At 45.1% G+C, this 13,262-nt stretch overlaps 1 protein-coding gene across 1 annotated transcript in view; it reads left to right on the top strand.

The window, feature by feature from the left end:
- The window catches only part of GSR (glutathione-disulfide reductase), a 54,187-nt gene that overhangs the window by 30,707 nt on the left and 10,218 nt on the right, over positions 1 to 13,262 (top strand). The window contains exons 6-9 of the mRNA XM_033230206.1: positions 2,110 to 2,164; positions 3,523 to 3,622; positions 7,366 to 7,452; positions 11,788 to 11,946. Of these exons, the coding sequence (XP_033086097.1) occupies positions 2,110 to 2,164; positions 3,523 to 3,622; positions 7,366 to 7,452; positions 11,788 to 11,946 (401 nt within the window). The remainder of the gene's footprint in view (positions 1 to 2,109; positions 2,165 to 3,522; positions 3,623 to 7,365; positions 7,453 to 11,787; positions 11,947 to 13,262) is intronic.

The following is a 13,262-nucleotide window of genomic DNA, read 5'->3' as shown; positions in this document are numbered from 1 at the left end:
GTTTCCAGCCTCAGTTTGTCAGATGGGTTGTTATTTATAAGACACGTGATAATTTATTGTTTTGTTCCAGAGAGAGAAATCTTCTAAGGATGTAGCTTAAGTAGCTAAGTAAGATTTTATATGCATATTTTCTCTTTTAAGTAGGGAATGATAGAAGATTAAAGCTGTAAGGAATCTCAGAGATGGTCATAACTGCTTTTGCATTTTATTATTTATTTATTTATTTATTTATTTTGAGACAGAGCCTGGCTTTGTCACCAAGGCTGGAGTGCAGTGGCACAATCTAGGCTCACTGCAACTTCCACCTCCCAGGTTCGTGCCATTCTCCTGCCTCAGCCTCCCGAGTAGCTGGGATTACAGGTATCCACCACCATGCCCAGCTAATTTATGTATTTTAGTAGAGACAGAGTTTCACCATGTTGGTCATGTGGGTCTTAAACTCCTGACCTCAAGTGATCCACCCACCTCAGCCTCCCAGAGTGCTGGGATTACAGGCGTGAGCCACTGTGCCCAGCGTATTATTTTATTTTATATTACTTTGTTTTTTTGAGACAGGGTTACTTGCTCTGTTGTCCAGGCTGGAGTGCAGTGCTGCAGTCACAGCTCACTAAGGCCTTGACCAGGAGATTTAGATGGGAGATTGCTCAAGTGATCTCTTTCTTTCTTCCCAGCTAGATTGTAAGGACTTTGTGGATGGTGAATATAGTTTATACATCTTTTGAGTTCTCCATGGATTGGCTTCATAAGATCCATTATCAGCGTGAATTTTTTTTTTTTTTTGAGACAGAGTCTAGCTCTGCCACCCAGGCTGGAGTGCAGTGGCACAATCTCCACTCATCTGGAACCTCTGCCTCCTGGGTTTAAGTGATTCTCTTGCCTCAGCCTTAGTAGCTGGTATTACAGGCATGTGTCATCATGTCCAGCTAATTTTTTTTGTATTTTTAGTAGAGGTGGGGTTTTGCCACATTGTCCAGGCTGATCTCAAACTCGTGACCTGAAGTGATCCGCCCACCTCGGCCTCCCAAAGTGCTGGGATTACAGGTGTGAGCCACTGCACCCAGCCTAATATATTTAATAACTGATGAGAAATGAGGGTAGGGGGCCTACTGAGAGAATGAATCAGCAGTTGACAGCTGAAGGCTTTGTCTGCATTATTGGGGGCAGGTGGTAACTGAAGTGGTAAACTGGAGAGAGATACAGGTTGGAAAATAAAATTAAGGTTCAGTTCTAAATAGACTAAGTTTGAAGCCAATGTAAAATTGTGTGGCGAGATAATTAGAAACATGGAACTGCAACCTGAGAAGAAAGTCAAACCTGGAATAATGCATTTGGAAGTCCTGCAAGATAGGACCTGCTATCCTATATCCAAAGGTTTCAATCTCCTTTTCACTACATGTTTATTTCACTATATGGGTTGTACCTCTTGTAATTCAATGTATATACCATATAGGTTGAAACCTTTGAAAGAATAAGGAGAGAGGAAAGGGTCACATCTTTTTTTTTTTTTTTTTTTTTTTGAGACGAAATCTTGCCCTGTTCCCAGGCTGGAGTGCAGTGGCACCATCTCGGCTCACTGCAACCTCTGCCTCCCAGGTTCAAGTGATTCTCCTGCCTCAGCCTCCCGAGTAGCTGGGACTACAGGTGTGTGCCACCACGCCCAGCTAATTTTTAATTTTTGTATTTTTAGTAGAGACGGGGTCTCACCACGTTGGCCAGGCCACATAGATTTTGAACTACATAGAAATGTGTCTTTTCAGGCAGGAACGGTGGCTCACGCCTGTAATGAGCTAAGCCCCAGGGTTCCTCCTACCCTTGGGGTGGGAGGGTGAACAGATCCAGCAGAGTCTGTTCATGACTGCTGAGATCCTCATTCTTCAGAGAAATGTAAAAGTTATTTAGCCATCATGGCTTCTGTTTCTAGAGAGAAAATAAAAATGTTGACTTAGGGAGGATTTGGTTGGCAGCTTTCCAAGCAGAGGCTTTAACAAAACTTGTCAAAACGGAGACTATGTTGGCTGTGAAAGTGTTTGGCTTTTGCATAAAATGTTGTGATTATTTTGCAAGAGAAAGAGCAGTCTTGTGTGATCTATGTTGCCTTTTTCTACATAGGTGCCGGCTTAGGAATAACCAGCGATGGATTTTTTCAACTGGAAGAATTGCCTAGGTAAGCTGACCTGACCTGACTTCAGTGACTCATTCTTCCTTAGTGTCTCCTGATGGCTTTTCTTCGTCCTCTCCTCCCAAGCATTTAATGTAGGCCTTTCCTGAATTCCGTCCTCTTACCATGACCTTGTATATCTCATTCCTAGAACTCTTCAGTAGATCCCTCAAATCTTTCATGCTTTCAATCAGAGGCCAAAGTCAAATGCAGAGTAATTTGAAGACTGCATAACAGAGTCCTAAAACTGTCTTCTTTCTTCAGCTTGATACGGCATCCTCCATCTCCCAGACACAAGTTATCCTCCTGCCTCAACCTCCCAAGTAACTGAGACCACAGACACGCACTTTCATACTTGGCTAATTTTTATTTTTACTTTTAAGGTGTTTTTTTTTTTTTTTTTTTGAGACAGAGCCTTGCTCTGTTGCCCAAGCTGGAGTGCATTGGTGCAATCTTGGCTTACTACATCCTCTGTCTCCCGAGGGCAAGTGATTATCCTGCCTCAGCCTCCCAAGTAGCTGGGATTACAGGCGCCCGCCACTGTGCCTGGCTAACGTTTTATATTTTTAGTAGAGACAGGGTTTCACCATGTTGGCCAGGCTGGTCTCGGACTCCTGACCCAGGTGATCCACCCATCTCAGCCTCCCAAAGTGCTAGGATTACAGGCATGAGCCACCGTGCCTGGCCTTACTTTTACGTTTTTGTAGAGATGGGGTCTCACTATGTTGGGCAGGCCCAAAGGGATATTTTCTACTTAAAGTTGTGGTGGTATCCAGGATTGGATCTTGGAACAGAAAAAAAGAGATTAATAGAAAAGCTGGACTGGGCAAGGTGGTTTACACCTATAATGCCGACACTTTGGGAGGCCAAGGCCAGAGCATTGTTTGAGCCCAGGAGCTGAGACTAGCCTGGGCAACATGGTAAGACTCTGTCTCTATTTAAAAAAAAAAAAAAATATATATATATATATAAATTAGCTGGGTGTGGCAATGCATATCTGTAGTCCCAGCTACTCGGGAGGCTGAGGCTGGAGGATCGCTTGAGTCCTGGAGGTTGAGGCTGCAGTGAGTTGTGTTCACACCACTACACTCCAGCCTAGGTGACAGAGTGAGACCCTGTCTCAAAAAAACAGGGAAAAAGTGGTGAAAATCTGCAGTCTAGGGTTTAGTCATTAGTAATATACCAATGTCAGTTTCTTATTTTGACAAAGGTACCCTAGTTAAGTAAAATGTTAACTTTAGGGAAAACTGATCAAGGGGTATAATGAGGGAAATCTCTGCACTATCTCTGCAACTTTTCTGTAAATGTAAAATTATTCCAAAATTAGTTTATTTAAAAGTACTAACCCTGTGCTTGCATCTCAGCCGCAGCGTCATTGTTGGTGCAGGTTATATTGCTGTGGAGATAGCAGGGATCCTCTCAGCCCTGGGTTCTAAGACATCACTCATGATACGGCATGATAAGGTAAATTCCACCTTTTCCTTTTCCCTTTTCTTGATGTTAATTTAAAAAATGAAGAATTTTTTCTTATGTTGTCATTAAATACTAGGGTGCAAAACAGGTGGGGGTCAGTTGGTTGGTTTCACATGGTGCTGTATCCAAGTTACCTGAATTTGGCCAATATCTCTCCCAGTTGTTGGTTGATGATGATAATTTTGAGTTGGTCAAATTGGCTGGTAATTTCATCATGAGATGCCCTCATAGGGAGACATGGGGGCCTAAACATAACTATTAGCTAAATTAAACAGACTGTTAGGTTAATTTTTTTTAAAATTAATTAGAGTCTCACTCTGTTGCCCAGGCTGGAGTACAGTGACACCATCTCGGCTCACTGCAACCTCTGCCTCCTGGGCTCAGGTGATTCTCATGCCTCGGCCTCCCAAGTAGCTGAGATTACAGGTGTCCACCACCATGCCTGGCTAATTTTTGTATTTTTAGTAGAGACAGAGTTTCACCGTGTTTACCAGGATGGTCTCAATTTCCTGACCTCGTGATCTGCTCACCTCAGCCTCCCAAAGTGCTGGGATTACAGGCGTGAGCCACTGAGCCCTGCCAGGTTAATTTATTAATTTCTGGAAATCAATTTTATATGATCAAGTAATGTTAGATTGGTTGCCACTCATTCCAAACAATTTACTAAATTCTTTGCATTAAAGCAGGGGTGTCCAATCTTTTAGCTTCCCTGAGCCACAATGGAAGAAGTAGAATTGTCTTGGGCTACATATAAAATATACTGACACAAACAATGGCTGATGAGCTAATAATAAAATAAATTGCAAGCTGGGCACAGTGGCTCATGCCTCTAATTTCCAGCACTTTGGGAGGCCAAGGCAGGCGGATCACTTGAGGTCAGTAGTTGGAGACCAGCCTGGCTAACGTGGTGAAACCCCATCTCTACTAAAAATCCAAAAATTATCCAGGTGGCAGGTAACTATAATGAGTGAGCCGAGATCGCACCACTGTACTCCAACCTGGGCAACAGAGCAAGACTGTGTCTCAAAAAAAAAAAACCTGCAAAAAAAATCTCATAGCAGTTTAAGAAAGTGTACAGATTTGTGTTGGGCCACATTCAGAGTCATCTTGGTCTACACTCTGGCCTGCAGGCTGCTGCAGATTGAATGAGCTTGCATTAAAGGCAATCTTGTAGATCATACACTTGAACTTCTTTTTTTTTTTTTTTTTAGAGACAGTCTTGCTCTGTCACCCAGTCTGCAGTACAGTGGCGTGATCATAGCTCACTGCAGCCTTCTGAGCTCATAGGATTTTCCTGCCTCAGCCTTCCAAGAAGCTGAGGCTACAGGTGTGGGCCAACATGCCCTGACTAATTTTTTTTTTTTTTTTTGAGACAGGGTCTCACTGTGTTGCCCAGGCTGGAGTGCAGTGGCGCATCATGGCTCATTGCAGCCTCAGCCTTCTGGGCTCAAGCGATCTTCCCACCCCAGCCTCCCAAATAGCTAGGACTACAGGAGCATGCCACCACACCCTGCAAGGTTTTGCCATGTTGCCCAGGCTGGTCTCAGATCCCTGAGCTCAAGTGATCTGCCCACCTCGGACTCCCAAAGTGCTTGGAATTACAGGCATGTGCCACCTGACTAATTTTTTATCTACTTTTAGAGATGAGGTCTTACTGTGTTGCCCAGGCTGGTCTCGAACTCCTGGCCTCAAGCTATCCTCCTGCCTCCGGTTCCCAAGTAGCAGGGAGGAGTTCAAGACCAACCTGGGCAGCATAGTGAGACCCCATCTCTACTACAAAAAATTAAAAAATTAGCAAGGCTTAGTGGTATACGCCTGTAGTTCCAGCTACTTGGGAGGCTGAGGTAGGAGAATCACTTGAATCCAGGAGGTCAAGGCTGCAGTCAGCAAAGATCATTGCACTCTAGCCTGGGCAGCTGACTATTCCTAACAAACTTGACTTAGGTAAGCCACATAATGCCTTTGGGACCTAGTTCTGCAGGGACAGAATTTATCAGATCCCTAACTACCAAGATGCTATGATTCTAATTCTTTTTTCTTTTTTTTTTTTTTGAGATGGCGTCTCGCTCTGTTGCCCAGGCTGGAGTGCAATGATGCGATCTCAGCTCACTGCAAGCTCCGCCTCCTGGGTTCACACCATTCTCCTGCCTTAGCCTCCTGAGTAGCTGGGACTACAGGCACCCGCCACCATGCCTGGCTAATTTGTTGTATTTTTAGTAGAGATGGGGTTTCACCCTGTTAGCCAGGATGGTCTTTTAAGCTCAAGACCAGTAAAAATGCTGGACTGATGGTGGAGGCTACCATCATAACCATCTTAGGACCTTCAGTAGACTATTTTCTCCACTCTCCCAACTCAAGTCTTACCTCCCTTCATTCCACTTAAGAATATACAGGGATCCCAGGCACAATGGCTCACACCTGTAATCCCAGCACTTGCAAGGCCAAGGCAGGATGCTCACCTCGTGATCCGCCCATCTCGGCCTCCCAAAGTGCTGGGATTACAGGCATAAGTCACGGCACCTGGCCTGATTCTAATTCTTATGTGAGCAGATGGAGGGAGACAGGGATTCTGAGAATCCTAGGCAGTATGTACTTCAAGGAACTTTCTCTGTGACTTTGAAACTGGTTATATAATTAGCTCCACGAGGTTTAGGTCCTGAAAAATTTTTTCACAGGGAAGTATTATTTTGCTAGAATACATCCAGCAAATTAGAAGGATGGGGAAAGGCAGAGGAGTCCGTAGCTTGAATTTATATGTAAATATGTAAATAAACTGCAGCACTCTGTCAATAGAGGGGGCAATTCCTGCATCCGTCATATTGGTTACTTCGCAGAGAGCCACATCCTACTTGGGCTTCCTGCCCTCTCCCATCCCGCATGCACCAAGTTCATTCTCCTTTTTCCTGTCCCGTTGTTAACTCCATTTTAGAGCTACTCTGGCCGGGCATGGTGGCTCATGCCTATAATCCCAGCACTTTGGGAAGCCGAGGTGTGCATTATCACCTGAGGTCAGGAGTTTGAGGCCAACCTGGCCAACATGGTGAAACCCTGTCTCTACCAAAAATATACAAAAATTAGCCAGGCATGGTGTCAGGCGCTTGTAATCCCAGCTCCTTGGAAGGATGAAGCAGGAGAATTGCTTGAACCCGGGAGGTGGAGGTTACAGTGAGCTGAGATGGTACCCCTGCATTCTAGTCTGGGTGGCAGAGCAAGACTCCCTCTCAAAAAAAAAAAAAAGAAAGAAAGAAAGAAAAAGAAAAGGAAAAGAACTACTCTGTGAAGAACTTATGACCTCCCACCTGAACTCCACATGTGGATGATCATAGATATATCTTCAAAGCCAACCTGTTGAGATTTATGGCTAGACAAGATTTTGCTAGTGAACCTTCCCTTCAGTCATATCAGAGAGAAAGCAGACCTTGAGATACGAAAGGTGGAAAGAGAATTTCTGTTCCCTGGACTTAAGGAAAAGAGAAGCAAGCTTTGCAAGAAGACAGTGGACAATGACTGTCCATTTAACTGTAAGACAGGAGTTCGTGAAGTCGTATGTGTTGCGTGATGGTGGTGGTGACGTAGGATAGTAGGGAATTTATTAATACTCCACTCCCAATATTGACATAAATAAGGAGGAAATAATTAGGGGAGAGATATGCTGAAGTTTCCCTGCTAAGTTTGTCGTGTCTTTGCTCAAGTTTTCTTCCTCTCCCATTACCCATCCCTATGTTGATACGCAGGTACTTAGAAGCTTTGATTCAATGATCAGCACCAACTGCACGGAGGAGCTGGAGAACGCTGGCGTGGAGGTGCTGAAGTTCTCCCAGGTACGGTGCCGAGCCCAGGCACGCACATGGTCCCCAGTCAATCACACTTTCTGCCTGTGGCTTCGCCCAGTTAGTTTAAAACACAAACACTCTGTCTACCCCGGTCCATATATCCCCCTCTAGAGTACTCCCGATTATTTCCTTCCTCCTAAGAAGCTGTATTTTGGCCAGGCACGGTGGCTCATGCTTGTAATCCCAGCACTTTGGGAGGCTGAGGTGGGCGGATCACTTGAAGTCAGGACTTCAAGACCAGCCTGGCCAACATGTTGAAACCCTGTCTCTACTAAAAGTACAAAAATTAGCCGGGCATGGTGTTGTGCACCTGTAATCGCAGCTACTCTGGAGGCTGAGGCAGGAGAATTGCTTGAACCCGGAAGGCAGAGGTTGCAGTGAGCCAAGATTGTGCCACTGCACTGCAGCCTGGGCGACAACAGTGAGACTCCATGTCAAAAAAACAAAAAACAAAATAAACCAGCTGGGTGCGTTGGCTCACACCTGTAATCCCAGCACTTTGGGAGGCCGAGGCGGGCGGATCACCTGAGGTCAGGAGTTCGAGACCAGCCTGACCAACATGGAGAAACCCCCATCTCTACTAAAACTACGAAATTAGCTGGGCGTGGTGACACATGCCTGTAATCCAAGCTACTCAGGAGGCTGAGGCAGGAGCATCACTTGAACACAGTAGGTGGAGGTTGCGGTGAGCTGAGATTGCCCCATTGCACTCTAGCCTGGGCAACAAGAGTGAGACTCCATCTCAAAAAACAAACAAACAAACAAAAAAAAACCGTATTTTACATTACAGCATTGAAGTCAAGGGTAAAATATTAGAAACCTGGCAATTGAATTTAGATGAACTTTGATTTTTGTTGTTGTTGTTGTTGTTGTTGAGGCAATGTCTCACTTTGTCACCCAGGCTGGAGTGCAGTGGTGCAATCTCAACTCACTGCATCCTCAACCTCCTAGGCTCAAGCAATCCTTCCATCTCTGCCCCCACCAAGTAGCTGGGACTACAGGCACATGCCACCACGCCTGGCTAATTTTTTTGTATTTTTTGTAGAGATAGGGTTTTGCCACGTTGGCCAGGCTGGGCTTGAACTCCTGAGCTGAAGCGATCTGCCCACCTTGGCCTCCCAAAGTGTTAGGATTACAGGCATGACCCATCACACCAAGCCTCTGATTTTTTAAAATTTGGATTTTAAAACTTTGATTTTTGTGCTCAGATGCCTTATTATACATCCTTATTTTTTTTAGATTTATACTTATTTTTTAGGAAATAATATGGAATCTAATTTTTCTCTATTTTTTTTGAGATAGAATTTCACTCTGTTGCCCAGGCTGGAGTGCAGTGGTGCCATCTCGTCTCACTGCAACCTCTGCCTCCTAGGCTCAAGGGATTCTCCTGCCTCAGCCTCCTGAGTAGCTGGGATTACAGTCATGCACCACCATGCCTGACTAATTTTTGTATTTTTCGTAGAGACGGGGTTTCGCCATTTTGGCCAGGCTGGTCTGCAACTCCTGACCTCAAGTGATCCGCTCATCTCAGCCTCCCAGGGAGCACAGGCGTGAGCCACTGTGCCCAGCCTATCTTTTTTTTTTTTTTTTTTTTTTTTTGAGACGGAGTCTTGCTCTGCCACCCAGACTGGAGTGCAGTGGCCGGATCTCAGCTCACTGCAAGCTCCGCCTCCCGGGTTTACGCCATTCTCCTGCCTCAGCCTCCCGAGTAGCTGGGACTACAGGCGCCCACCTCGTCGCCCGGCTAGTTTTTTGTATTTTTAAGTAGAGATGGGGTTTCACCGTATTAGCCAGGATGGTCTCGATCTCCTGACCTCGTGATTCGCCCGTCTCGGCCTCCCAAAGTGCTGGGATTACAGGCTTGAGCCACCGCGCCCGGCCTGCCCAGCCTATCTTTTTTGGTTTTTTGTTTTGTTTTCTTTTGTTTTTGAGACAGGGTCTCGCTCTGTCACCCAGGCTGGAGTGCAGTAGCACAGTCACAGCTCACTGCAACCTCCACCTCCCAGGTTTAAGTGATTCTCCTGCCTAAGCTGGGAATACAGGCACCTGCCACCATGCCCAACTAATTTTTGTATTTTGTTTTAGTAGAGATGGGGTTCCACCATGTTAGCAGGCTGGTCTTGAACTCCTGGCCTCAAGCGATCTGCCCACCTCAGCCTCCCAAAGTGCTGGGATTACAGGCATGAGCCACCGTGCCCGGCCTCTATCTTTCATTTTTAAAATTATTTTTCTTAACACAAGGTCTTGCTGTGTTGCCCAGGCTGTAGTGCAGTTCCACGATCATTGCTCACTGCAGTCTCTAACTCCTGGGCTCAAGCGATCCTCCCACCTAGCTTCCTGAGCAGCTGGGACTACAGGTGCATGCCACTATGCCTGGGTAATTAAAAAAAAAAAATTATAGAGATGGAGTCTCGCTATGTTGCCCAGGCTGTTCTCAAACTCTTGAGCTCAAGTGATCCTCTAGCCTCAGCCTCCCAAAGTGTTGGGATTACAGGTGTGAGCCACCATGCCCAGCCTGGAATCTAATTTTAAATCATAACCTTTGAATTTTGTAGATAGAATTACAAAGTGCTTTATTCCTCAAGCAATCACTTGAATTTCAGGCAGAATTTTCCTAGAGAATTAGCCTTTTAAAAATGATCTTCCCTTCCCCCACACAACCTCACCTTTTCAGTATAGACCACATCAAATAAAATTGTGAATGTAAAAATGCTGGGCTGGTGGTGGAGGCTACCATCATAACCATCTTAGGACCTTCAGTAGACTATTTATTTTCTCCACTCTCCCAGCCCAAGTCTTACCTCCCTTTATTCCACTTAAGAATATATAGGGATCCGCGCACAGTGGCTCACATCTGTAATCCCAGCACTTGCAAGGCCAAGGCAGGAGGAGAATCAGTTGAGGCCATGAGTTAGAGACCAGCCTGGGCAACATAACAAGAGGCCATCTCTATGAAAAATTATAAAAATTAGCCAGATGGGCCGGGCGCGGTGGCTCAAGCCTGTAATCCCAGCACTTTGGGAGGCCGAGACGGGCGGATCACGAGGTCAGGAGATCGAGACCATCCTGGCTAACACGGTGAAACCCCGTCTCTACTAAAAAAATACAAAAATGTAGCCGGGCGAGGTGGCGGGCGCCTGTAGTCCCAGCTACTGCGGAGGCTGAGGCAGAATGGCGTAAACCCGGGAGGCGGAGCTTGCAGTGAGCTGAGATCCGGCCACTGCACTCCAGCTTGGGCGACAGAGCGAGACTCCATCTCAAAAAAAAAAAAAAAAAAAATTTGCCAGATGAGGTAGCACATGCCTGTTGTCCCAGCTACCCAGGAGGCTGAAGTGGGAGGAGAGCCTGAGCCCAGGAGGCTGATCTTGCCACTGCACTCCAGCCTGGGCAACAGAGCAAGTCTCTTAAAGAAAAATAAATAAATACATAAATACATTATATATTTTATTTATATATAATTTATATATTTATATTTTATTTATATATAAATATGTATTTATATATTTACATTTTAATGAAATATATTTTTATATGTATATTTTATTTATAAATATATATTATATATGCATATATGCATATTTATTTTATATACATACACATATATATATATCCAGGGAGAGGCACTAATTGTGCAGTTTGGAAAAGTTTCCTAGTGATGCTGCAATGGCCCACTTTCAAAGCACTATGCTTAGGTTTACCACTTAAAATGTTACTACAGGGCCAGGCACGGTGGCTCACGCCTGTAATCCCAGCACTTTGGGAGGCCGAGGTGGGTGGATCATGAGGTCAGGAGATGGAGACCATCCTGGCTAACACAGTGAAACCCCGTCTCTACTAAAAACAGAGAAAATTAGCCGGGTGTGGTGGCGGGCGCCTGTGGTCCCAGCTACTCAGGAGGCTGAGGCAGGAGAATGGTGTGAACCCGGTAGGCAGAGCTTGCAGTGAGCCAAGACCGCGCCACTGCACTCCAGCCTGGGTAACAGAGCGAGACTCCGTCTCAAAAAAAAAAAAAATGTTATTACAGTTTTCCAGAAGTACATTTTAAAATACTTGTTTTTAAAGTGAGGCATTACAATGGTGTCATGACCTGACATTCCCAACCTCTGACTAGAAGATTTGGGTCAATCCAGGGAACAGGCTTGGTTTAAGGGAGTTCTAGTGTTGGTGGTCTTTGGGTAAAAGTATATGTCTATGTTCGTATGTGGGATTCAGTGGGAATTTTCTTTAATGCTAAAAATTCTAGTTTCCTCAGTATTTGCTTTCCTTCTTCCCCTGTCCTCACCCAGCCTCCACACACGTGTAACACATTTTATTTGCCAATAGGTCAAGGAAGTTAAAAAGACTTCATCAGGCTTGGAAGTCAGCATGGTTACTGCAGTTCCTGGTAGCCTACCTGTCATGACCACGATTCCAGATGTTGACTGCCTGCTCTGGGCCATTGGGCGGAACCCAAATTCCAAGGGCCTGAGTTTAGACAAACTGGTAAGCTGGCTTGGTCTACCCAAAACATTCGTGAATCTACTAGGAGTCCTATGGTTTTATTTTCCCCCCAGACACCCAAAACTTGGGTGGATTCCATTGGATTCTTTTCTCTTTTTTCCATGTATTCAGTTTGTGATCAAATTTCATTGCTTCTTCCTTTGAAATTAAAAAAAAAAAGAGTTTTCTTTTCTTTCCTTTTCCTTTCTTTTCTGGTTTTGTTTTTTGTTTTTGTTTTTGTTTTGAGACAAGGTCTTGCTCTGTCACCCAGGCTGGAGTTCAGTGGTGTGATCAAAGCTCACCGCAGTCTCAACCTCCTGGGCTCAAGTGATCCAGCCACTTCAGCCTCTGGAGTAGGTGCGACTACATGTGTGCCACAATGCCCAGCTAATTTATTTATTTTTTATTTTTTTTAGAGATGAGGTTTTACCATGTTGCCCAGGCTGGTCTCCTCGGCTCAAGCGATTCGCCCATCTCAGCCTCCCAAAGTGCTGGGACTATAGGCATGTGCTGCCACATCTGGCCTTTTTCTTTTCTGTTTTCTTTTCTTTTCTTTTGAGACAGGGTCTTGCTTTGTCACCCAGGCTAGTGTACAGTGGCATGATCATAGCTCACTGCAGTCTTGAACTCCTGGGATTAACTGATCCTTCTGCCTCAGCATCCCAAGTAGCTGGAGCTACAGGAGTGTGCCACCACACCTGCCTAATTTTTAAGTTTTTTGTAGAGATGGAGTCTCACTATCCTGCCCAGGCTGCTCTTCAACTCCTGGCCTCAAGTGATCCTTCCACCTGGGCCTCCCAAAGTGCTGGAATGATAAACATGAGCCTCCATGCCCAGCCAGCCTGCCACCTCTAACCTAGTTTCCTACTGGCCTCCCTCTTACAGACTTTGTTTTTGCTATGTGAATGTCTCTTTCAAGTCCTGTGCTGATCTCTTAGCCTCTGCAGTAGGTAATCCAGATTGCTGGGTGGGTAACTATCTTGTACATTGTACACAGGGATGGTAACAGATACGAAACTGTCTCTCTTGGCTCTACCCACACTGTCTATATTTGTGGACAGTTGGCATTTTTACTTGTTCTTTTAAATGTTGAAGTAAAATCTCGAGTGGAAGCTTGGGGAGTGGTTCCCAGAGTTTGACCCGAATTTGAACCTTAGTTCTTGCGACATAACAGTTGCATGGCTTTGAGCAAGCAGCTTAATTTCTGTGCTTCAAGTGGTTCATATTCACAATGGGAATGAAAAAAGTCCTTGCCTCACTGGTTTATAGAGAAGAGTCAATGAAAAAGCGCATGCAAAGCAATTTATAATTGAGACCCT

This window comes from Trachypithecus francoisi, unplaced genomic scaffold (assembly GCF_009764315.1).
Source record: "Trachypithecus francoisi isolate TF-2019V2 unplaced genomic scaffold, Tfra_2.0 Contig01440, whole genome shotgun sequence".
Lineage (NCBI taxonomy): Eukaryota > Metazoa > Chordata > Mammalia > Primates > Cercopithecidae > Trachypithecus > Trachypithecus francoisi.
The sequence above is the reverse complement of the archived record's forward strand: the minus strand, read 5'-3'. Positions and strand labels throughout refer to the sequence as shown.